The 27,996-nt window shown below is 35.0% G+C and overlaps 1 protein-coding gene across 2 annotated transcripts in view; it reads right to left on the reverse strand.

The window, feature by feature from the left end:
* The window catches only part of Atad2b (ATPase family, AAA domain containing 2B), a 140,071-nt gene that overhangs the window by 31,046 nt on the left and 81,029 nt on the right, over positions 1–27,996 (reverse strand). For both annotated transcript variants that reach the window (XM_005400367.2, XM_005400366.2), the window contains exons 16-20: positions 26,319–26,630; positions 22,972–23,107; positions 14,730–14,916; positions 8,887–9,072; positions 645–780 (exon numbers count right to left, since the gene is read on the reverse strand). In XM_005400367.2, coding sequence (XP_005400424.1) covers positions 645–780; positions 8,887–9,072; positions 14,730–14,916; positions 22,972–23,107; positions 26,319–26,630 — 957 coding nt within the window. The remainder of the gene's footprint in view (positions 1–644; positions 781–8,886; positions 9,073–14,729; positions 14,917–22,971; positions 23,108–26,318; positions 26,631–27,996) is intronic.

The following is a 27,996-nucleotide window of genomic DNA, read 5'->3' on the forward strand; positions in this document are numbered from 1 at the left end:
GGGAGGGAAGGAAGGAAGGAAGGAAGGAAGGAAGGAAGGAAGGAAGGAAGGAAGGAAAGGAAGGAAGGAAAGGAAGGAAGGAAGGAAGGAGGGAATGAGGGAAGGAGAGGGAAAGGGGAGGGGAGGGGAGGGAAGGGAGATACTTGGCAGGCATGGAAAACATATTTATCATGACACCTGATATTCACAGCCTGCCATAGTCCTAGATACTTACAATGACTAAAACAGACCAAAACTCATTTTCTTTCCCTCTGGCTTTTTGAGCCAGCAGAATGTAAAATCTACCACAGAATCTGAATTGGAGAGATGAGGAAAAAGCCCAATTAATAAAGCTCTAATGGTGGGAAGTTAAAAAAAGAAAAGGGTTGAAAGGAGTGGGAGGAGGGGACAAAAGAGATACACTAAGCACACGCACAAATCTCTCATGATGAATCACGCACTGCAAACGTGCTACTAAAGAAAATTTAAAAACAAAAATAAAGCTTTAATGAATACAAGGGCCATTTCTGCATGTATCCATCTAAAGATAAATAGAATTTGACAAACTATTCATTTCCATAAAGAAAGTGTTAAAAAAATTGACTCAAGGAAGAGTATTTTTCAACTCCACTGCCGCAATTTTCCCAACAATCTTAGGAACTTACCAGGGTGTTTCCTTCTTGGTGGCGCCATTGATGCCTGATTAAGAATGAGTTCTTGGAAAAATTTTCTTCTGTCTTCTTCAATAGGTCTTTGAATATACAAGACCTCTTCATACTGTATTCTAAAGATACATTTAACCTACACATATACACAAAGACATTGAAAAGATAAGAGAATTAAAAGCATACATGATATACCAAACTACAATTTCTTCAACTTCCAGTACCATTTTCAATTTCATAGAACATTTCCTTGGGATTAAGGTTAACCTAGTCCTACGATATGCTGGTGAGAGCTTTGACGTCATGCACTAAATAAGAATGAATGAATATCATTAATAAGTAATACTATCTGGAAGAGTCATTAGGTTATAGCAAAAAGATAACTAATAGTCAGATGGCAGCAATCTTAAAGGGCTTTCACATAAGAGCTGGAAAGTAATTAGGGGGAATCTCTAATAGGGAGCCAGAAGAATGTTACTGACTTTTCTGATCCATAAATCTCTTTGTGTTTCCTACCCACTGACTTCCCTTCCTATGCTCTTTCCCCACTAAGTTTACTTCACCTCTGGAATCCTGGTTCCACTCCAAATAAACTAGATTGTCAGTCTCTTCATGGAATATTCCATGACACCAAAACAATCAAAGCAAAAATGCTCCAGTCATTCTCATATCCTATTTCTCATCCTATCAATAATCACCTACCTCTCATCTGTTTGCCTGCTCTGTAAAGCTTGGGCCGAGATTTCCCCCTTCCAAGATATGCTATTAAGTGTTCTTAACATTACCCACTGTGACACTTAACACCTTATGTTTTTTGAGGGTCTATCTTCTAACTTCTACACATCAAATCTGTTGAGGACAGAGGCTGTCTCTTATTCATTTGTTTTCCTTACCTACCACAGTGCCTGGCAACTTTGGGGGGGCACACATGTACACTCTGCCACTGAGCTATAGTTTCAACCTCCATTAATTCTTAATGACTAAAGGATGTGATTTGTTCACCCAACCTATATCAAGTTGGAAACTGCAAATAAAAAGGGAAGTCGGTCATTAGAAGGGAAAGAAGTATCAACCATGACAATGTGGAAATTATGGGATTAGGACCCCAGACAGCAGATTCTCACCCAAATTTAGTCATATATTTGTGTTAGGTTTTGGATAATTCATTCAATTTGCTATTTCTAGCTATTTATTGGATTAACTCTAAGAATTAAGTACCAGGTAACTTTATAAATATGATGTCATTCCATCTTTAAAACAATGAAGTGTGTAATAGTCTCTCATTTCACAAATTATGCAATTTGAAATTAGAAGGTTTTAATCAGATTTAAGGCCACAAAATCATGAACACTGAACTACATAAACTTTAAAGCCCTTTTCTTGCTCCAAAATTTTAAGACATAAAAGAAACAATAAAAGGCAGACATCAGAATTCAAAAATTCGATAAGGAAATACATATTTTAACCCAAAGTTATATAATTTAGGAATTTCAAAAATTTCACCTCATATCCTTCTACTGGACTACCTTAATACACATTCCCTCCAACATGCTGATCTACGCCAGCCCTTCTTTGAAAGTTCTGGAAGCAAATTTACTAGAATATACATTATGTGCCAAGCATCATCCCAGACACTGCAACTATAAAAGTTAAGAAAATATGCTTGGATCCTGCTGTCAAAGATCTTGAGTTTCAGAGCTAAGCATAGAGGCACGCATCTGTAAGTCTGCAATCCTAGCACTCAGGAGGCTGAGGCAGAAGGATCACCATGAGTTTGAGGCCAGACTGGACTACAAAGTGAGTTCAAGACCAGCCAGAACTATATAGAGAGACATGCTATGACAGAGGAGAGACCCTGCAAAGGGTATGGGTGCAGAGGCATTAGATAAGATATATTAGATACAGCTTACAGTGAGTGGATGTTTAAAAATAAACAGAAGTCAACACCCCAGAAACAACAAGATTTTGTTCAAGAGAGGCAAAACATTCATACTCTTAAATATTCTTCCTTCTGATAATTTTCAACATTGTGTTGAACTTCCATGAATACAGAAACATACCAAGAGTAAGCCTATAGTAATCCACTGATATTCCTGCCAGGTTGTTACCAACCAGTTGGAATGCATCATTTTACAAGCAGGCCACACTCTTTTACTGTAAATTCAATCCTAAACTTATCTTCTACAATCTCAAAATCTTGACGCTACCACACACATGGCTCTTACAATTTCCTAAACAAACCTTGCTCTCTTTCATATTGATACCTACTTTTAACTCTTCCTGAAGCTTTCTTAATGCTCCACTCAAGTTGGTGTTTCTGGATGATTCTTTTCTGGATTTTCCCAGATATACTTAAGCAAACCTTCCAATATCTCTTATTAAGCTTTTTGTTCTTAATTTTTAGCGACTGTATACTCTTGTACAATCATCATACACAAAATGTTTTAAAACATTTTTTATTACCTCAAGAAGCTTCCTCATGCTTATTTGTGGTCAATTCCCACTCACACGCACACATGCCAACCAATTTGCTTTCAGTTTCTAGAGATTACCTCTTCTAGAAACGTCATATCATACAATGGTGTAGTCTTTTATGTCTGTACTCTCCCACTTTAATATTTTCAAGTTCATTTAAGGTACACTATGTAGTAGTATTTCATTCCATTTATTGAATAGTATTTCACTATATACTCACACTATAGTACATTTAGCTATTTACCAATTAATGACCATCTGAACTGTTTCCATTTTTTTTGGCTATTACGAATACAATTACTAGCAACATCCACATATAAAAGCCTTTATATGACTATATGTTTTCCTCTCTCTTGTGTAGATTCCTAGAAGTTAAATTGCTGAGACATTCCACAAATTTGTATTTAACTCTAGAAAGTGCCTTCATCATTTCACAATCCTATCAGCAGTATTATACACCTTCATTTCCCTACATCCTTGTCAACATTTAGTATTGGTTGTCTTTTTGAAATTATTGCTCCTCTAGTGATTTGCCGGTTACCATAGTATCTCATTCCTCAATGACTAACACTGAGCCTGTATTCTTATACTTATTGACTGTTTTTACATTCTTGTAGGAACCTCATATATGAGTAGTCATACAATATTTGGCTTACTTCACTTAACATGTCAAAAAAAACCCATCTTCACAGGTTTTGTAGCATGCATCAAAATTTCCTTCTTTCTGAATGTAGGGTTATTTCTATTTTTGGCTATTATGAATAATGCTACTATGAACATGGGTGTACAAATACCTGTTCAAGTCCCTACTTCCAATTGTTTTCACTATTTACCCAGAAGCTGACTTGCTGGATCATCTGTTGGTTTTACATCGAAGTCTTTAAAAAACTGCCATAGTGTTTCCACAACAGTTACAGAATTTTAAGTTTTATTATAAAATATGTGCCAGCAAAATATTTATGGCAAAATGAAAAATAAATATATGAATAGAAGTTCTAATATTTTTCTAGGGTCCCAATGTACTATTTGAATATGGAAACTACTGAACTGTGCAAAAAGGGCTCTTAAAGGTGAGACTGTCATTTTGTCCCATTTACAAAACACTAGTTCCACAGGCCTAATTCTTTTTGAGTTTCCTTCTATTTTTAGAAAATCTTTTTATTTTATGTTTGAATAATGAGCTTATTTTCTGATTGGAACAGGAGTATTATTGCAGAAGATTTAGAAAACAAGACAATTAAAAAACAATATATTATCTGGGTGTGGTGACACAGACCTGTAATCCCAGCACCTGGGAGGCAGACAGGAGATCACTGCAAGTTTGAGGCCATCCTGGGTTATGTAGTGAGTTCAAGGCCAGCCTGGACTACATAGTGAGACCCTGTCTCAAACAACCAAAAAACCCAACCAAACAACAAGAAAAATCTTAATATATTATTCAATCAGCACTATAAGAAAATGTTCATAATCTTCACCTCACAGATATGAATAGCCTTAGTATCCACTTGATTAATATGGGATAAAAATGCAGAACAAAAAGAATGTGATGCTAATAAATGTCTAATATTTTAGATACTAAATAAGGGCATATGTAAACAATGAAAAAGCTTACTAGTCAGAGGCTCTTTGAATCTGTGAAAAATTATGACAACAAAATAGTAACACTGAAGTTACATGCAGTATAATTTAGCTTTAAAATACTAAACCAACAATGAACTTACATATGATTGTAAACAAGAACAGGCAAATAGGCAAAATAAGAATTGCTATAATAAGACAATAGGTTCGTAAGGCTTTTATTTTTAAAATCTTCAAATAATAAAGAGGAAAAATTTAAGTGAATTACATATTCTCAACTGAAAGTTTTAATTTCATAAATATTCTTTATCTCTTTTTCTTTTTATAAAATTATAATAAAACTAACAGAGAGGACCTAATTTATAAAAGTTATTCCTAGATTATGTCCAGGTTCAGTTCATTCTTCTAAATCAACTTCAGCTGCAGTCCTACTTCATAATACAAATAGCAAACATTTTATAGTTTTCAAAATAAGTTTGCATATATTATCTCATACCAACCACCCTGTCTACTATCCACACTTTAAAGACAAAGAGCTGGAGAGAAAAAGCTACAAAGAATGGCTTTCACCCCAGATGGCTCACTTGAGATGTTAGTAAGAATTGCCTCCTCAGTATTCTATAGCTATGACGAGGAAGAAGCCAAGGAGAGAAAATAAAGAGACCGAGAAAAAGCAGCTGCTTTTGCTGCAGCACTAAGAGACACAGACCCCAAGTCTGATTCCCGGGGCCCCAAGAAGAACTTGATGACTGCATTCATCTGCTACCACTGTTAAAAGCCAGGCCACCTCAAGAGGAACTGCCCTAAGAGGCCCTCTGGGCCATGTCCTGAATGCAAAGGTGACCATTGGAGATCAGTCTGCCCTCTGAAGCAGAGGGCCCAGAGCTCAGACCCATCCTACCAGTTAGTCCAACAGGAATGAGCGAGCCCAGGGCATACGCTGTCTTCTCCCTCTGGCCAGACTGTCATCTCCATGGAGGAGCCCTGGGTAATCATGACTATGGAGGAACAAGAAAACAGCCTGTTGCTAGACACAGGTGCAAGTCTCTCAGTCCTTCTTTTCAATCCTGGCCTTCCTTCCAGCTGTCACACCTCAGTGACAGGAGTCACTGGTGAAGAGGTAACACACTATTTTTGACAACCCTTAGGCTGTAACTACTTGTTAGATCCTTCTTGTATATCTCTGTCTTCCTGAGAAACCACTTCAAAGATACCACCATGTATTACAGCAGTCATTGATATTTTCCTACTAATCTATCCATAACTCTGTAATGTTTGTATTGTTCCTATCCTACTTCATAAACAGATGTATGTTTATTATCATGTGTTTCCTACAACAACCGCTGAGAATAGTTAATGATTATTCAATAGGTCACTCATGTATAGCTCTATTTATTTTCTTTAGAAGCCACTTTGAAGATACCTAAGTGTAGTACAACAACTATTGATAATCTCCTACCTCTTTTGTCTGTAACTCACTATTATTTGTCTATTTGTTTTCCTAAGAAACTATCTTGTAGATAACAATATGTAAAACAATAACCATTGATAATTTCCTACTACTTTGTCTGTAATTTGGTAAGCCCCCCTATTATTATGTTATCCTTCTTTTACTCTTTAAAATAAAAAAAATTAAATAAAATAAAGGTAAAGCAACAGGTTATTCTATGTTCAAATATTTATCCAATATCAAAAGACTAATAAGTAATTGAACTTTTCTGACTCTTACTACATAATACATTCTGATAAACTTTATTACCCTCTATGATAATAAATGTTTTGATTAATGGTCTTCATTTACTATCAGGCATTGAGTAATAAAAAGGAATTACTCTACATTTAATAAAATATCTTTAAAACTAAAAAAATTTAGGGGCTGGGGATTTAGCTCAGCAGCAAAAGCGCCTGCCTGGCAAGCGCAAGGTCGTGAGTTCAGTTCCCGATACCGGAGAAAAACCAAAAAAAAAAAAAAAAAACTAAAAAAATTTAAACTAAAAAATTTCACTTTAACAAAATAGGTAACAAAAGCTGAAACATAAAAGAATTTGGCAAACAAATACCTTAATAATAAAATTCTACATAATCCAGATTTATATTGTAACTTTAAAAGATATAAATCTTTTATATGAATACCACTCCACCATATATATATATATATATCTCCACTGTGTCTCCTGGGTGAAGTATTTCTTTTCTTTGGCAAAGTATTTCTAAGCATTTTGAAATGAGACTATTTGAAGACTTGGTAAGCTCAGGGTGTTAAAACAATATTTTAAAATTCAATTTCATTCAAGAGTTGATGCAACAATTTTTTTCTGAATCAAATGTGATTTTACCTTTAAACCCCAAAGCTAAATTTCAGATGTAAAAAGTATACATACTAATAATGATATTCAACATAGGCTACCAATGAAGGAGCTAAGAGGTCAAAGCTTACCAACTGACCTCACCAATAATAAGAATGAGAAGGCGGGGTCTGGGGATTTAGCTCAGCGGCACAGCGCCTGCCTGGCAAGCATGAGGTCATGAGTTCAATTCCCAGTACCAGGGGAAAAAAAAAAAAGAATGCGAAGGATAAGTATAAGGTAGTAAGGATAAGGGACTAAAGAGCTGATCAAAGAGGTGATACTATATTTTAAAGAGAATAAAAAAATAAAAAAAAGAAAATGATACAGAACTTCAAAACAACATGATAGGAAATTAACAATGGCTGTTATATTGCATATTATCTTCAAAGTAGTTGCTCACCAGATATAGGCATACAAAATTGATCAAATAATTAAGCATTAACTGTTCCTTTTAATAAACCAATAGAAATTAGTAGTACAATTATCTTAGCTATCTTGTGTGTGTGTGTATTTTTTTTTCTTCTTTCCTTCCTCCTTTCTTATTTTTGTCCTTTCTCCCATCCCAGTTGTTTTTTCCTTTTGAGCAGTTTCTTTCCCTTTCACATCTATTGTACCATTCGGATTTTATTTACTCTTTCAGTTTCTTATACTAGGGAGACAATACTATGTTTACACAGATGAGTCTGATTTATTTCACTTATGAGTATGGTCTGTAGTTCCATTCATTTACCTATAAAGGTCTCCAGGTTATCTTTCTTTACAGCTGAGTAATATTTCATTATATAAAAATACCACATCTTTTCATCCATTCCTCAGTTGGTGGGCATTTGGCTTGTTTCCAAGATATAGCTATGACAAAATTGCACTGCTATAAACAAGGGTGCACATATATCACTGTGGTATGATGTTTTCAATTTTTCTGCAAAAATACTCAGAAGGGGGACAGCTGGGTCAAATGGGACCTCTAATCCTAGTTTTTTGAGGATCTCCACACTGATTTCCACATTGGTTGTACCAGTCTACACTGCCACCAAAAGTGGAGAAGGGTTCTCTTTTCCTTACGGCCTCACCAGCATACATGTAATTTAAAAAAAAAAAAAAAAAAACTGACCCCCAAAATTCAAAGACCCAATTAAAAATTGGGCATCTGAGATGAATACACACGTCTCAAATAAAGAAATACAAATGGCAATACATGAAAAAATGTTCAACATCACTGGTCATTCATGAAGTACAAATTAAAACAACACTGAGATTCCATCTCACCCCAGAAACAATGGCTATTATCAAGAAAGGGGTGGTACTATAAATCGCCTGTGTTCTAAGCTTGACTTATCTCAATCTTCACAACAATGACAAGAATCACTATTATACCATAATAGAAACATACTGAAAACTTTACATATCTTGCCTGTATCATCTGGCTAATCAACAGTAAAACCAAGATATGAACCCTGATAGTATTGATTTTTTTTTTTTTTTTTTTTTTTGAGACAGGATCTCACTATGTAGTTCAGGCTGGCCTTGAACTTACTTACGTAGCCCAAGCTAGCCTTGAACTCACAGCGAACCTCCTGCCTTAGCCTCCTAAATGCTGGGATTACAGGTATGTGCTACCATGCCCAGCCTTAGTACTATTTGTATACCAATTAAAGCTATCAAATTTGCAAAGTCTGGGGCTGGGGATTTAGCTCAGAGGCATAGTGCCTGCCTGGCAAGCGCAAGGTTGTGAGTTCGGTTCCCGTTACCAGAAAACAAACAAACAAACAAAAACAAAACAAAACAAAACAAAGTCAACTATTTTAAAACAATATAAGGAAAAATATTTAATCAGCTCTTACCTCTTCAGGCAATTCACTATACATGGTTTCAGAGGTAGACAATAAAAATATAGGTGAAAATGATGGTATATCTTGTAGCAATGTCAGAAAAGTTGCTCTCACAGTCTCGCTGACAGCTTCCCACCAATCACCAATGTGAGGCATATAAACAATACTAGGTACTGTTCTTCGAGCTTCACGAAATATCTAAGGAAAGAATCAGCATTTAAAAATTCACAGGCATTATGCTAAAATCTACCCAGCAACCCTATATATATAAAATGTACCACGCCTGTTACTGTCAAAATTTCAGCCTCCAAATTTAACTTCTTCAAGACATGATGCACAAGTGAGCCAGGCATGGTGGTGCATGCCTATAATCCCACCACTTGGGAAGATGAGGCGAGAGGATCACCAGAAGTTCAAGGTCAGCCTAAACTAGTGAGACCCGGTGAGACCCTCTCTCAAAAAACAAAACAAAAAACATAATATTATAATGTATAAGACTTACATATAGCTTCTATCTTCTTGCCCCATTAAAAAATGGTTTTTTGGCACTTAACTATTCCTATATTTATTAATAGCATAAAGGCATCAAAATTGTATACATATCATTTATAGTTAAGCAAAACACCAGTATAATATGCTGCAAATAAACATATACCTACGTTACACACTAGATCAGTAAAATTTACACAAAGAACAGAACATAGTTGAGTGCACAATGCCTAAAATCACTCAACATATTTAAGTTAAATAAATATTTTAACCACAACATACCACAGTACCCTGGAGTTTGAAATTTATGAACTTCTTGCTGAAACATTTGTTCTTTACCTTAATTTCAATCTTTCCTAAAATAGTCACAAAATAATCTGACTTCTCTAAAGAGCAATAAAGAAATTAGCAGAGGGCACTGAGACACTTCCATTGTCAAAACAAAACAAAAGTTTTCCTTAGTTGTTAAGAATCTGAACCATAGTTTCAGTCATGTCTACCTATAAACACTCATAAGGACCATGCTGGCCAATAGTACAGCCATCAAACAAAACTGCGGTTCCTTATACATAAGCTCATCAGCAAATTCTGGCATGTTAAGATGTCACCTCTTCATTATTTTAAACAATTTTAGGTATAAAAGTAAAAATCTGAACCTATTTCATTAATCTGAGAATTCTATTTCTAAAATTGCCTACTCATTTTTCCTTAAACATGCTTCAATTAGCCTACTTAGTGTAGAAACTACAGAAATAACATTAAAAATAAGGATTATCAGAAACTCTACTAAGAATCAAAAGGATTACTTTAATAAGTAACCTTAATATCATGCATGAATTTATTAAAGAATATTTTATAGATTTAAATCTGCTCTGTAAAATAAAATGCACTGCCATTCAATAAGAAACCAGATTAAAGAGGCTCAAATAAAAATTTCCCCCCAAATTGGAAGAAATGTAGATGTTATAATCACTTGCATCAGAAGTAATATTTATTTGCTCCTTCCCTTAGTATCTGCACACCCACCAATTCAGAACAGTTATACTATACAATTCTTCAGGACTCTAGTTATGAACTTTAAACACCAATCCTCCTCTCCTCAACGCTGGAAATCCAAGAATTATTTTTTTCCCTAAAGTTCTTCTAAAAATTTTGTAAGAGGAAAAACAAGCACAAAAATTGGCAAAAGGAAGGAACTACACAAGAACACAAAGGCAACTGAGGCATTTGCTTTTTTAAAAATTACTGCATGCCATTCTTATCAAGTATGGTATGAAGGAAGACAGTAATCAAACCCTTCTCTCACTTATCAATTCCCTATCCTGTGCTGGTAAAAGTAGGGGGAATCTCTAGGAAAATGAAAGTGAACATATGAAAAAGACAAAGGAACTACATATGGATCACTGAGAAACTTCCTAAGTACCTAATTCAGCCAGGCAAATTACCACATGCCCAGAACACAAGTGGAATGATAAAACATGCCTTTAAAAAAAAATTTTTTTTTGGCCTTTCATTGTAGTACACGTACGTTACATTTTCCAGAATACATGTTGAGAATATCAGAGAATACAGGCACAGTAGCAGAAGGGTATGGGATAATAAGAACTTCACAGAGCCACAAATTACATAATGCAGTGCTATCAGTATTTTAACACTCTTGCAAGACTGAATGAGATACAAGTATCACTAGCTCCAAAAGGGATGGAGTTGTGTTTCTATTTCTTCTTTTCATCAATTTTCTCAAAATTAACAAATTATACATGATATTCTTGTTATTTCCAAAACCTTTAGGAAAATATCCTTTTCTTGGTACAATTTTTAAATTTATATTTGAAAACTTAAGAGTAGAAAAAAAAATCAGACAAGGTTAAGATAAATATAGACAAGTAAAAAGGCTTAGGATTTCTGCTCCTGAGTATAATTACTTGAGTTGAGAATTAACCTAACTACATGAGATATCAACACCCTAATTCCCTAATTCTCCTAATCCTTTAGGGAGAAACTGTCCTTATTTTCTAGAAAAATTTTAAGAACACTACTAAATAATTTCTCTTCTACTCATACTCTCAGAATAGTAAAATAAATCTTTATTTTTTAAAAAATATGTAACCAGTCTCTTCTAATTTCCCAGTTTTTGTAAGGACATTCAAAAAGAACAATAGTATTTAAATCTTTTTTACAGTATAAATGTGAGAGGAAAAATCTAATCTTAATAACTCTGGGGCTTTTGGGGGGGGATGGGTAATATAAAAATAGCTCTTAAGCAGTTTGCTGGTGATTTTTACATTTGTGGAGTAAAATGTCCTCTATGCAATCAAATAACAAGATCACCAGGCGTGGTGGTGCATGCCTGTAATCCCAGCACTCAGAAGGCTGAGGTAGAAGGATTGTTGCAAGTTCAAGATCGGCCTGGGCTACAAAGTAAGCTCAATGCCAGCCTGAACTGCATAGTGAGACCCTATCTCAAAAAAGACAAAAACAGATAAATTAGAGTAGACAAACAAAGCTTCATTTTAATGAAGCACCAACAGATTTGGGAACATGTGATCAAGTGAAATGCTATTTGAGAACGGGAAAATACTCACCTACAAGGTGTCTCGGATTGGTGGGTATGCAAAATGTAATAGAAAACAGAAGAACTATTATAAGGGGGGAAAATCAGTAGGCCGAATTACTGAACCAACTGTTTCAAAATACCTCTGACATGACCGGTACTTTTGCAAAAGTAAAATGAATAAACACCAGCATCTGTGAACTGTTCATTTTGATTCTATAAATAATAATGTCCTTTTCTTTCTGTACTCTATGCCCCAGACATCACAGTCCTTAAATGATTTTAGTTTCTTCTTTTAAAAAAAAATCACAAACTACTTCTGCTGAATATTAAAGATATGAAAGGCAAAAGCTAGGTCCTTTAAGCTAGATGTATCTATAAAAGAAGGCAACAATGATATAAACTGCATTTACATTTAGAAAACTTCTAATCATATCAAAAGCTAAATTTTGAAGGCAGTATATTAGCCACCAAAAATGTTTAGGGGCTAGGGTTGTATACCATGTCAGAGTGCTTGCCTAGAATATGCTAGGCCACAGGTGTGATTCCCAGAACTGGCCCTCATCAATTGAATTTTTCTTTTTATGTCCTGCGTATTGTATAATTCCTAGCTAATGTTAGGTCGCTATTTTAAAAGCGATCTTTACATTTATTTTATTTCTAACTTGCTATAGTTTTGCAGACAGAAAACTATCAATTTTAGAACATTAGAGAATTTTCTTAATACCCTAATCTACTTTTTAGTTAACACAGTAAACTTTCCAAATAGTCATATGATATGCAAATATGTGTAACTTGAATGCATCTCTCTAATATTTGTATCTCTCAATGTCTGAATCAATCTTGCATGCTCATTAATAATGGTATATTACTCCTTATTATTACTAAGTAATATTGGTCTATAGCTTTGTATTTCTTTGAAAGGCTTGGTATTGCTGGTTTGTTTGTTTTCAGTCTCACAGGTTTTCCCCCTTTCATATGCTATGGAGCAGTCTAGCATCAAAATAATCCTATTTTTTAGTATTAAAATAACTCACTGTGGAACTTTTTAGATTAGTACTTCTATTATACTTGCTCAATTTCTTCTTCCACACTCAGTGCATGTTTAGAGTCTCTTTTTTTCTGGGGTCAATTTTTATAATTTATATTCTTCTATTATTAAGGTTTGTGTCTGGATGTCCCCTCAAAGCCTCATGAAGTCATGAGGCAGGCTTCTAGAGTTTATGATTGATTCATGGGTGTGAGTGCTACACTGACCCTGCGGTGGGTAGTTTGCATACAGTATAACGGAGGGGAAGAGGCTTGCTCTTCCAGCCACCGCTTCCGCCTTTGGTTCTTGTTGCTTTTGCTGTTTTCTGCCACCATAAACTGCTGCCTTCTGCCATATGCCACTCTGCCTTGGAGCCAGCCGAGTATGGAATGAAACCTCCACCAACTGTGAGCTAAATAAATCTTTCCTTCCTTAAATTGGGCATCAGGTATTTTGTCTCAGCAATGAGAGAAAAGTAACCAAGATACCTATCAAATCATTGAGGCTTATTAAAGGATACTGAATAATTCTACTTGCCTAAGCCTGCAATAATTTTGTCTCACCAAAAAGTAAAAATATGAGCAAACATATAAACAACATTCTTGAAAAATATTCACAGCCAGAATGAGTTAAATGCATCAAACTGGAAATAATGAGGACAAAGCTTTTTATTCAGACCATGAGTTTTACAAAGAAATCTTTAAACAAAGCTTCATAAGTAATAAAGTGCTAGTAAGATGTTCATACTTATAGAACTGTCATAAAAGACAAATTAAATCAACATTACGATGAACTGTTTACCAAATACGTATTTCTTGCTGTAAGTTAGGGAATGATTTTCAATTAATTACAACATATTATTTATAAAATATAACTCTGGAAAACAAAAAAGTTGAGTGAGTTTTCCTAAGTGCTACTTCTCCAGTTATCTAAACCAGAAAAGTAGGCTATGTAGTAAAGTACAAAATGACATGCCTCTCTTATTTATTTGAGTTATTATTATTGCATCTTGCTGTCCAGCCAAACATGTAGTCTTGGCTACTAGGGAGGCTGAGATGGGAAGGTCACTTGAGCCCAAAATTTCAAGACCAGCCTGGGCAACATAGAGAACTCTTATCTCCAAAAGAAAAAGAAAATCTAATAAACACTTGCTGTGAGCTGGACACTGTATCAGACATACAGAAATGGTTAAGATATAGTCTCTTGGCTTATAAAACTTATTTCCCTCACTCCCAGTTCCAATACATTAACAGCTGTACATATAAACAGTAAGAAATTCAAATAGTCACCATGCTAGAACATTGCTTCATAAGCCATAGATGTTTCATGAGAGTTGAAAACCAAGTATCAGACCCACTAAACTACTGACACAAATATCTATCCATACTAACAATCCTGATACTTAAATTGGATATCATTTTCCTTTCTGTGGGAAGGCTCTAAGTAAGTAAAGACGTAAGTCTAAAAGAACTCTGAAACCACGGCTTTGACAAGAGGGTCAAAAGGAAAAGGCAAAAAAGAAAAATAATGTCAGTTTCTACAAAACTTAATGGAATAGAATACTAAAATGTCAATAAAGGAGGAAATATGAGAAAAACAACTGAACACATTTTACAAAATATTACACATCAAAAAGATCCTCTGCACTAATAGAATGCTAATGATAATTAGTAAGTTAATATTCATATTATCATTCTTCAATGTAATTTCTCTATAAATACTAAGCAGCATATATAGAATACCATGATAGAAGCAGTGTGCTTTGATATGGTACAAACCTACCTGTGCACAGGACTCTTCAGGTGTTTTGGCACTAACTGAATAAAGTGCTGGGAGATCTAATCTATGCACAGAGAATCTCTCTAGAGTATGCAAAAGTGCTGGAGCAAGGTGAGAAGTTTGACCTGAGCCTCGTTCTCCAGACAGCAATAATCGTGGCCTGTAAGAGGTTGGTTGATGATAAGGTGACCTGTAACACACAGAAGATGTAATAGTGATTTCAAAACTGTACATCCTGAAGGTCAATATAAAATAGTAGGCAATATATTTACATTAAAAGGATAGAAATCCAAATTAATAAAATCTGATTATCTTTTTAATATAGTGATTTTTTATTAATTCTGATTCTAAACTATCTCTGACAATATTAATAAAGAAAATGTAACAGTATAAAATCCATTCTAAAGGAAAAAAAATACCTCTGTATTAATCCTATCATACCATACGTATTAACTTGGGAGAATGTAAAAGACTATATCATTTAGTTCTTAATTATTCAAGGTCAAATGCTAAGAATCTCACTTTTCCAACACAAGTAGATCTACAGATCATTCCAAATACAGGATTTGTTTTTAATGTTTAAAATGGTAATTTTTATGTTGTGTATATTTTCCACTACTACAGTCTGAATATGTCCTCCACAAATTCAGTGTTGATGCTTAATCACTCATGGATAGAATAAACAGGCAGGCCCTTTAGAAGTGATTAACTATGAGGACAGAGCCTTATAAAAGGGTCCCAAGAACTACCTAGCTGCTTTGGTCCCTCCTTCAGTGTGAGGACACAGCACTCAAAGTGCCTTCTTGGAAGCAGACACTAGGCCCTCACCAGATACCAACATGTTGGTGCTATGATGTTAATATTCCCAGCCTCCATACTGGCAGCAATAAATATAAACTGTTCATAAATTATTCAGTCTAAGGTATTTTGTTATAGCATGATAAATAGACTAAAACCATCACAATACAAATTTTAAAAATCAGACCCTTTTCAGAGATGGTAAATTTTGTTTCTGTGACCAAAAACAAAAAACAAAACTAATTGTTTTTATCCTAATATAAGACATCTAAAGCTATACACTAAAGAAGCAAAGTAAGGGCTGGGGATATAGCTTAATGGCACAAGTGCTGTCTGGTAAGTGCAAGGTCCTGAGCTTGATACCTGATACCAAAAAAAAAAAAAAAAAAAAAAAAGCAAAGTAAATTAAACTAAATCTAATTTGTATTTTCAAAATTCTACAGTACCATTTTAAAAAAACAAGTTCACTCACTGTGGACAGTGCTAGAAATTGAAAGGCAATACAATAAAGATAATGCAAAATAAAAATGAAATGGAAAGAAATAGGGGAAAAATGGATACCTGTAAAGGATATGATTATGCAATAAAACATCTAAAAAAATTACTAATGCTATCAGAAACTACCAACAAAGAAACAAGATGGAAAACAGAAACAGAATGGGGGGCAGATTTCTTCAACACCATCGATAATCAATGTAAAATATATAAGATCCTATTTACAATTGCAGAAACAATACAAAAGGTAAAACAAGCAATATCAAATATCTCAGCAAGAAAAGCATGAAACTGAATCAGGACCCAAAGACTACATGATCTACTCTGGTTTCTCTTCAGATCGTATAAGTCTTTCGCCTTTTACCAAAGACTACATGAAAGATTCCAATTCTTCTGAACCAGTTATTTCGTACATTTAACAATTTCAAGTAAAGGTACCTGAAAAATTTGGGAGAGGGGAATTTAAAATATTTTCAACTTTATCTGAAAAAATAACCAAATAAGATCATTAAGAAAATTTTGGAAGTTAATTTTACAGCATTTAAATGGATGTTACTAACAAGCCCTTTATAAAGATTTCTTGCTCGATTTTCTTAACAATCTTATGAAATACAGTTTCACTTCATTAAAGAGATGAGGAAACCAGGGTTTAGAGTGGTTAGATATGAGACTATACAAATGGGAGACACAGCTCCAATTTTCATTCACGGGATGGGGATGCAGTCCACTGTAGAGCACTCGCCTAACATGTGCTGAGGCCTTGAGTTTGATCCCGAGTGCCCCTCCCCATTAAAAACTCATTCAGATCCAGATCCACATGGTTGCAAAGGCCAGGTTCTGAACCACAATGAATCACAATTAACAGAAAGGATACACTGAAGAAAAGAAACACAGTGAAACAAAACAGCTCAGGAAATAAATCAGTAACTGAAAACATTTTATACAAGCATAAAGATAAATGTAGCAAGGATAAATTTTAAAATAAACATTTAAAAATACAGAGGAGGGCCAGGGATATAGCTCAGCAGCACAAGGGCTTGCCTGGCAAGCCTGAGGTCATGAGTTCAATTCCCGGTACCAAAAACAAACAAACTAACAAAAAAACACAGAGGATAGCTGGGCGTGGTGGTGCATGCCGGTCATAGCAGCACTTGGGAGGCTGAGGCAGGAGGATCACTGCTGGTTCAAGGACAGCCTGGGCTATATAGTGAGTTCAAGGCCAGCTTGGACTGTACAGTGAGACCCTGTCTCCAAAACAAAACACAACAAAAACCCAGAGGCTTCAGATCCTCATTTCACAGTATCATCAACAAAATGAATTTTAGGGCTGGAGATACAGTTCAGCAGTAGTGCTGCTCTTGCCTAGCATACCTGAGCTCCTGGGCTTTTAACCCCAGGAGCACACAAAACAAAACAAATTCTATCCCAAATATAAATAAAAATAAATGATTCATATACACACTAAACATTCATATATATTACATATTTCAAATATATATATATATTTATATTTTGCTCTGTTCTGTTTCTCATAGCACTGGGATCTAACACATGGGGCTCTACCCATGAGCCATACAAGCAGCCCTCAAATATTTTAATTCACAAAAAACTAAAAACTTTTTGTAACTCAAAAAATCATAATCTGAATCATATGACAAGCAAATGGGACAAAGAATTTGCCATGAACAGCAATGGTCCTTAATGTATAAAGAGTCTGTACACAGTTAGAAAAAAACAGCAACAAACCTCCAGAACCTACCTCTCTGGGGCAAAAGACATGAAGAGATGTTCACAAGGAAAACAGAAAAAGACAACACCTTAAAAATGTTTAACCATTTAACATTTGTAGGATGTCTACTATGCTGAATGCCTTGGCCCTAGGTATTCTACAATTCCACTGTAAGCACATAGTTTATAAATGAATAGTATTTAGTGAAAATAGAAATGTGCAAATTGTAATTCACTGTGATTACTAAGTGGAATTGTTTATGTACATGGTATTACAGAAGATTCCAATGAGAGAAGTGGTTTCCCAAAGTATTATCAAACTAGAAACCCAATAGGAGTACAAGCAGAAGGATAATTCCAAGGAAGAAAGGATGTACAAAGAATCAGAAGCAGGCTGGGGAGATAGCTCAATGGCACAGCACCTGCCTGGCAAGTGCAAAGTCCTGAATTCAATTCCTGGTACCAAAACAAAATAAAACTAATTTTTAAAAGGAAGAAACAAAGAACCAGAAGCTAAAAACAATATAGACCTTTGGAGTACCTCCTACGGTTCATAGAGCCAGCTCCTTTTCACATATGAGCAATATAGGTGGTAAAAGCCTTAGGGCTAGGGAGAAGAAGGGGGAAAAGAGGGAGCCTATGAAGGTCTGTGAAAAGTCTTCTGTTGTTAAAAGTTTGGAACATGGACTGCAAACAGAGGAAACACCAGGATACTTTAGAGGAATACATAATCATGTAGAGTCAGATCTCCATATCTATAGGTTCCACATCCATGCAGTCAACCAGGATGTTTGGGAAATAAAGTTGTGTTTCTACTGAACATGTACAGAATTCTTCTCATCATTATTCCCTAAACAACACAGTATAACAAATAATTACACCACATTTACATTATTTTAGCAATTATAAGCTATTTAGAAATTACTTAAAACACACAGGAAGATATTCATACACCATTTTATATAAAAGACTTGATTACTCAATTTTAGTATTCCAGACAGAATACTAAATTGGAATTAATCCCCCAGAGATACTAAGGGACAACTGCTCATATTTGAGAAGATAACTCTAGCTCAGTATATCAGTGCAGCGAAGGGTTTTGAAAGAAGGCAGACAGGAGGTAAGAGGACCAATTTAAGGGTCTGCTATAGTAACATAGGTATGAGATGTTAATGATAATCTAGTAAGAATAGTACCAGAGAAAAAAACAATAGCCTAAAGTGAAGCTTATTTCATAAGAAAAATCAACAGGACTTCATCATTAATGAGATACAAGAAGGAAAATAAAGACAGAAGTGGAATATGATGCCAAATTCTTACTGGGACGATTGAATGAAGTGGTAGACCTCAGGACTCATAGGAAGTAAAGCAGAGATACAGTCCAGCTTCACACAGAAAGATCTGTGGTTCAGGAAAGGACAGACAGGCAACTGAACAGGGTCCAAAGCTCAAGAACAACGCAGGCTTGAGAATGATACGGTAGTCATTTGTACAGACTTTAAACAATTAAGAAAATAGAAAAACAATGATAAAGAACTTTCTATTTGTTACAGTAATTAAAAATTAATACCCTTTATCAGTGAGAGGGTGACATTTGGTACATGTTTAAAACTACTTTAATTCACCCCACCCAAAGGATTCACTGATCTCTTACTAATTTTCACATTTTTTCATAGGACTTATCTTCTAATATTTTATCTATTATATTTATTATTTTATTGCAGGTCTCCTCTGTCTAAAATGTAAGCTCAGTGAGGGCTGGGATCTTATTCATTTTGTTCACCAACAGAGGCAAGTACCTAGGATAATTTCTAGCACGTAATGGACACTTAAAAAAATATTTGAATGAACAAATACATATGTGAAAGAACAAATGAATGATTCAAACAAACAAGAAAAATTTTTTTTCAACTATATGTTGATAAAGGTTAAAACACAAACAAGACTGGGGATGTAGCTCAGTGGTAGAGTGTTTACCTACCATGTATGAGGCCCTGGCTTCAATTTCCAGCACCACACACACTTAAAGAAAAGAGGAGGGGGCAGAGAAGGAGGAAGCAGAGGGGGAGGGAGAGGAGGAGGTAAAAGCAGGAGGGAGAGGGGAAGAAGGGGAAGGAGGACAAGGAGGAGGAACTCAAAATTTATAAGGTACTATGAAAATAACACTCTCATATGTTAGTGGCAAAAATGTAAATTATTAAGTACAACTTTACTAAAAGCAATGTAACAATCTGTATCAACGTTTTAATATAATAATCAACACTTTTTTGTGGGGGGATTAGGACAGGATCTCCCTATGTAGTACAGGCTGGCCTTGAACTCACTTATACAGCCCAGGCTGGTCTCAAACTCACAATGATCCTCCTGCCTCAGCCTCCCAAGTGCTGGGATTACAGGCATGCGCCACCACACCCAGTGATAATTACGCTTCTTAAAATTTACCTTGAGCCTTGAAACATAATGATGTAAAGGTATATACTTTAAAAAGATGCTTGTTACATCACTGTTTATAAAGAAGAAAACTAAAAACCTCTAATTTTATAAATTCTATAAGTTTTGGAAATTATATCATTTCAGAAATTACATACTATGTAACTATCTTAAAGAATATTAAACACATACTAACATAAAATACTCCCAGTATAGTGAATTAAAAAGCACATCACATTAACAGCTTATAGGAGTATATAATCTATATAAAATAATGTGTAGCTCTACTTCTATGCATAAAGAGAACATGGAAGCGTGGTCACCAAAACTTTAACAAATACTGTATATTACCTTAAGGTGGTGGGGCTTTAATTTTTACTTTCTTCTTTATGTTCTTCTTTATTACTTGAATTTTCTACAGAGTATATCATCTTTCTAATCAGAAAAAACAAAGCTATTTTCACTTTTAAAACCTCAGAAAGCTCTGTTTCTAATCCCCTTATGGTAACTAAAGAAAGAAAGAAAACTTATTTTCTATCATAAGGCTTCTGTACCAGATTAGAAAACCTTAACTGTCTTGACTCCTACTTATCTTAAATCTTAAAAAAAAAAAAAAAAGCTGTCCCACTGTTTTAAATTATTCCCAGAAATGACCAGCAATTCCCCAGGCTGGTATATTTAGTGACCAGTGCTAATGTTAGGCTTTCTTCTTGCCTGTTAACCTCTTCTGCATTGATCTGGCATGCTAATTCATGCAGTTTACAGAAAAATAAACCAACCAGAAGAAAACAAAACAAAACACACACAAAAACCACCTCTGTGTGTAGTTCTTACTAAAGGCTTTTATTAAGCTCAAAAATTAGTTTGGAAAAAAATAACCCCAGGAAACAGCAGAAAACTTGGCTGCACAAAGTGGGAGCAGCGTGATCCCGGACAATGGCCTTACTTGTATTTCAGGTTCCTTGTCTGTACCATAAATGATAGTACTTTAAATGCTATATTATTTGCATATCCAGCGCAGATCTAGTTTGTCATAAGCACTCTAGTGCTTTCATCCCTTCTTACTCAGCAAGTGTCACTACGTCTCCTATGAAGCTTTCCTGGAGTAGACAACGGGATTAGTTTTGCTTTTATAGAATTTCAGCCACATCACAATCATTGTCAGCCCCAGTACAAGAGCTTCTCCAGAGTAAGAACCACACTGTATCGTTTCATGTTTATGGTTTCAACACCTATTACAGGAACTCACATAAACAAAAACGGAAGAATGAATGGGTGAACAGCGATAAACTAGTAAATATTACTGAGACACCTAAAAAGAGAAAAACTTGATCGAGATTACAGCTCTCTTACTATTAAATCAAAGTGAATCAGTAAACTGGAAAAGATTACATAAAGGAACTTAACGCAATCCTTTTAGAAAAGCTAAATTAAGCAAATGAGCCATACCGATGGCACACATCAGTGGAAGAGAATGTTCTTAATAAAAAGTCAATACAAAACTGGAAACAAAACTTTCTAATACTAAAATCTGTCTTTGTATTCCTTTATTGACAGCAGAGCTATCTTACAATACTGGAACATAAGTCATATGCAGATAGCTCCTGTTACTACAAAACCGAACATCTAAAACTGTCTGACAGTTTCAACACATACGCACACGCTCAAACGCTAGCGAGGTAAACAGCCAACAAAATGTATATAATTTGCTATTAATAAAATAACTATTAATAAAACTATTAATAAAATAGCTGTAAAATGCAAGACAGAGTGTAAGAAAACACCCCTGAGAACATAAAGGGAAGGACCTGGAAAAGAAGAAGAACGTTTCTAATAGTAGAGCTTGATGTTAACGTGTCAAGAAAACAATAGATGAAAGCAACTTGGGATCGCTTTAAAAAATAAAACCAAGAAAGAATTATCAATGCAAATAACCAAAACAACATTTCACCAAACTCTACACAAGGGAAACACTGATTCGGGATGAAGTCTTGAATTTGCTCAAAATACTTCTAAAGAAAAATGACTTAGAAGAGGCTGGACTGTGAAATGTCATTAGACCTACCTGACTGGAGCTTTATGGGCCTTCAACTATGGTGCTAATTATGTAAATAAAAGTAATGATGCTGTTAGAATTTGAAAACTATATGGTCTCAATTTAAAATTACATTTTCACTAAAAGTATTTACCCATAATGATGCACAAGAAATGCTGCTTTAGCACCGATAGTAAAAAGGCAAAAGTAAATAGAAAAACCATAAAATTCAAATTACAAAAGTAAACTAATGAGGTTTTAGAGAATCAAAAGTTATTTAACTACTGAGGAACTTTTAATTCAAAATGTCTTTAGTATCTTTAGAACCTCTAAATCTTCACATGAAACTTATCACAAGTTAAAATACTCTAGAATGTGGTAAACAAATATTTCATTTCTGTTCATTTTAGTTCAAATAAAAACCAATAAACCTGGGTCCCACAGGTTGATTTCCAAAGGGTAATCTGTGCCCCAACAAAAGAAATGAGAAAATGAAAACACGATCATTAAAAAACAACAACAAGAAGAAAACTAGTAGATAACATGCTCCTACTTGGGAAAAACAATCTAAGTAGTTGATCAGTAAACTAATTATTATCATATCAAAAGGTATATATAGGAAATTTTTCCAGAACTGTGTCTGAACAGAAAAACAAAAGACCCCAAACTTAAACCACAAGTAAAAAATATATTATCATTCTAAATATAAAGTATCAAAAATAATTTTAAATTGGAAAAAATTCAAAATAAACGACTCACATTGTAAAATGAAGGTAGGATTTATGGATAGCAGCAGCTGATGACTGTTTCTTTGGTGATCCTGAATGACAACTAGTCTCAAAAATTGATAAAGCATTCTCATCTTCACTATCATCTACAATTAGAGTTTCTATATCTGTTCAAAAATAAAAAGCACAAGGCATTTAATATTAGTACTCTAAAAAAGTTAAGAAAAATTGGGTTAAAAATCAAGTGACATTAACAAGTTATCAAATCTATCAAATAATACAGATTGACTGGACAAACTGACAAACTATAGCATTTTGCCTTCAGTATTACCATCCACCTAAGTATTAGGATATGCAAATTGAGAGACTTCATTGATTAAAACAAGTCTGGAAAAAAGTGGTAGTCATAAAAATTCCACCTATCAACTAAAACTTTTGAGTTAAACTGGACCCAAATCTGACCATTTCATATTTGGTTCAGTTAACAGGCAGCTGCATCAAGGCCAGTTCTAATAAAAGCAACAATAAGGAAAAATTGACCTTTTTTCTTTTTTTAAGGAAAGTCTAGCCTAGTCAGGCACAGAAATACAGGGCTGCAATCTCAGCAGTTCAAGAGGCCGACGCACAAGGATTTCAAGCCTGAGCAACTCAGTGAGATCCTACCTTGAAACAAACATAGCTGAGGAGCCAGGCATATAGCCTAATTAAAATGGAGATGGAAGCCATGCCTGTAATCCCAGCATGCAGGAGGCTGAGACAAGAGAATTGCTACAAGTTCAGGGCCAACCTGTACCAAAAATAATTTTTAAAAAATTTAAAAATGAAGGAAATTCCGTCAAAGCCAGCCTTTAAATTCACTTGTTTGAACTGCACTGGTCTCTCTATGACCTTAGGTTACCACTTAGTGGACTAACAACAACTAAAATTGATACAGAGAGTGCAATAATTAAAACTTCCTGGATATAAACTAAAATATTAACAGCTGTATTTCACACATGCCGATCACAGGTGCCAATTTGACCAATAAAAAACAAACTACATGTACAGAGGATGTAAGCAAGAATCAAGATTGGTAGAAATCAACTCCAGGAGTGGCTGTGCGCACTGGTAATCTCACTACTTAAAAGAGGCAAGAGGATCACCTGAGCCCAGGAGTACGGGACCTGCCTAAGCAACATAAAGAGACGTATGCTCCACCACCCCAAAAAAGACTGACACAGATCAGAACCTTCCAAAGTGGGGCAAGGGATATAAAATGATATAGAACTGTGCTGCCAGATGGAGATCTTAGTGGCTTTTTAAAAAGCTAGTATTTTTTAAATAATCTGGAAAATAACTGAGTACCATCCGAGTGTTAATATCATACAGGGAGCATACGTGTCTAAGAAACTATTAAAGACCAAAAATCTCCAGAATAATACATCTACATAACTAAAAGAAAATTGCCGATGAATAAAATTTGATTGGTCTTCCTCACTGGTACATGTCATTTAATTTAATTAGCTGAAACTAAAGTGTACTTTATACTGATGGGGGAAAATTTAGAGGAAAACAGGTAATAATTCCATAAAATGATAGATCTCACATGGAGGTAAAAGAGACATAATCTTGCAGAAGGGAAGGTGAGACTTTTACAGTTTTTTAACAGTAATTTTCATGAATTTAAAATGTGGAGGAAGACACATATTCCCAGTTATGAAAAACACAGATTTAAACAGTTTTATAGGTTGTGGCATAGTACCTGGCTCAGTGTATGTTCCTTTCCCTACTGCAAAATTTAAGAAATCAATCCATGTAGATGTAATCTAGGCAATTCATAATTCTATCCCTAAAAATTTAAAGTTTTTGAAAAGTATATCTATAGTGACAGCAAAATTTACTGACAGTACTAATGATTTTATATATACTTTTATATACCAAACTTAGGGCCTCACACATATTAGGGCAAGCACTCTGCCACTGAGCTATATGCCCAGCCCTCACTGTATAACATTTTTAATGTCAGTATATTTCTTGTAACTTGTTCTTTTTCTTTTTCTTTTTTGAGACAGAATCTCGCTATACAGGTCAGGCTGGCCTGAGCTCACTTTGTAGCTCAGGCTGGTCTCAAACTCCCAAACTCGAAACAATCCTCCTGGCTCAGCCTCCCAAGTGTGGGGATTACAAGGGTGTGCCACCACACCTGGCTTTTTTTTTTTTTTAACTTGTTCTTTTTTTGAGACAGGGTCTCACTATGCAGATCAGGTTGGCCTTGAATTCACAGCAATCCTCCTACCTCAGCCTTTGAGCCATTTTCTATTTGGAGCAAACTCCTTCCCAACAAGATGCCACATCCCACAGAACGTACCGTACTCTCCCTCGAAGTTCAGGGGTTTTACTCATTAAATGCCAACCTAAACTTCTAGTTTTCTCCTGCAAATGAGTCATGCTTTTAGAGGTAGCTTTTTGTTTTTGTCTCAGATCTCAAAGTACAATCTTAAGGCTTAATCAAATTCATGGTTCTCTACCCCAAATTTGTTCCCTTATCAACAGCTCACATTCCAATCAGCATAGCACACTGCAAATGCCCTGCAAGTAACACTAAAATACATGTGATGAGGTGAATCCACAGGGGTGCAAGAGCAGCATAGCAAGAGCACTGGCTATAGCAGTGGTGGTGAACCTACGGCATGTGTGCTGTTTTTCTTTTAAGACAAAAGATGTTGCTGGGCATGGTGGCACATGCCTGTAATCTCAGCACTCAGGAGGCTGAGGCAGGAGGATTGCCACAAAGTTCCAGGCCAATCTGAACTGCATAGTAAGACCCTATTTCAAAATAAAACCCAAAACAACCACCCAAAAAATGCTAATGTAAGAGTTGTTTTTCCTAAAGTAAAACCTCAGCATTCAGGTTTAATTGCAGTAGTGGCAATGAATGAGTGATGAATGAGTAGGTTTTGGGTTGTAATTTGGCTGTTTGTCTCAAAAGGTTGGCCACTGCTGGGCTACAGAGTAAGGCTGCCTGAGTTCAAGAAGGCCCCAGAACCTACTGAGTGACCCTATGTAACCCAAATCCAGACTTTGACAAGGATTAACAAATGATAATTTGTGTTAAGTGCTTTATAATAATGTACGTAAGCTATTATTATTACAGTCCCTTTCTAAAGATAATAGCACTCCTACATTAAGATTGTTAGAATATCCCAAGAGTGAACAAATATTCATTCATTGTACAAATATTCACCGGACAACTACCAGATGCTTGGTAATGTTCCAGGTCTGCAATATACACTAGTGAGTGAAACAGATCTTATCCAGTTATGGCAAATACAAAAGAGTAACACCTAAATAATTTTGTAAGGGAACATTACCATATATTTTAATTACATGAAAAAGTACCTTCTTTCTTGTCACTCTGGCTAATTTCAGCATGAGGAAACACTTTTTGTAAGACAGCTAGGATGTTATTGAAGCTTCTTTCCAGCAGCGGCCTTATAATGGGGGATAGCGCATGTCCCGAAGACATCACAGCACGTTGGGAAGCAGGCACAATATTCTGCATTGCGTGGTAAAAATCCTGGGCACTGAGCACAATTGAGGAAACATCCAGCTGCAGTTTATGACTGCTAGCATAGATCTGGGGGTAACGCCTCCGAAGGGCGATCAGGGCAGCTTCAGTGCACAGGGCCTTGATATCAGCTCCACAGTAGCCTAATGCACAAAAGGAGGATAACAAAGGTAAGTTCATTCTTCTGAGCACTAAATACGTTTTGCAAATATGCAAGTTCATCTAAATAACCAACACCAACTCAGTAATTATGTATAGTTTTATAGCGAATTAAAGACTGATCACTTAAAACCACCTAACAAAAGTGTTGGATCAAGGGCCAAATACTGAAAACTAAACAATGTTTTAAATATTTTACATTAATAAACACAACATATATTATGTGTCAGAACACTGATTACAATGTGCAGCTTTTTTCAGGAAGGTTATTTTAAAAAAATTGTAGTTTTAATTGTTTAACAACATTCTCAATCACTAGTTTAGTCCTCATGACATTACACTTACCTACATATGATTTTTCTAACATTAACCTCTAAACACATATCAGTGTAGTACATAAACAGAACTTCAGTTAGCTATTCTACTGCCAATTCTTGAATGCAATCCACTAGCAAGTTTACATCCTAAAAATTATAATCTAAAAGTATACTTTTATCTCTGATAACTCCAAAAGCATTAAGGGACTAAGAATGTTTAAAAATATTTCCATGATAGGGGGGATAGTTAAAGTATGTTATTCACATTGATTTTCCACATTAACTTAATATACAATGGATACATACATATAAAATATATATGCATATATGCTCAAAATAGCTGACAGTCTAGTTTTAATGGCTACACCAACACAGGGTATTACCCTTAACCTGTATTTAATGGATGAGACAATTAAACAGCAGATCAAGCCCCAAGTGTTTTTAAGTCATTTTATTAGTAAGAAACAAACACATTTTTTAAAAAATAAACTATTAAGTCTGCATTACAAAAAGGGAAAAAAAAAACTAGCCACATCTTGTCTTTCATATCAGCAATTCAACCTGCACTTGGCCACTTTTATCAGTTATACCAGTAGGGGGAACCCCTCAAACAAGTTCTAGAACACTGAACTCCTAAACTCAGGAGCAGTGTCCAGCTTCTTTTTATGCCTCACAGTGATCTCACGCAACACTTGTACACTGAAATTTAAATGGTGATTACAAAGGAAAACTTACTTTTGTAAATAAGGAGAAGAGGGGTTGAAGGGAGGGGAGAAGAATGGGAGAAAAAAGAATCAAGATATATCTATAGGTACAAATTCCATACAATGAATGTTATCATTTTGTATATTTAAAATGTACCAATAAAATTAATTTAAAGAAACAAAGGCAAACTTACTTATAGTCTTAGGGAAAAATATGACCTTGTGAGAATTTAACTCAGAAAAACTAGGAACAAATAAAAATAAATGCTGTCCCATACAGCAATCTATCCCCCACATAGAATAACCAAAATGAGACCAAAACATCTGCT

Source organism: Chinchilla lanigera, unplaced genomic scaffold (assembly GCF_000276665.1).
Source record: "Chinchilla lanigera isolate Chin_1 unplaced genomic scaffold, ChiLan1.0 scaffold00068, whole genome shotgun sequence".
NCBI classification, from domain to species: Eukaryota; Metazoa; Chordata; class Mammalia; order Rodentia; family Chinchillidae; genus Chinchilla; species Chinchilla lanigera.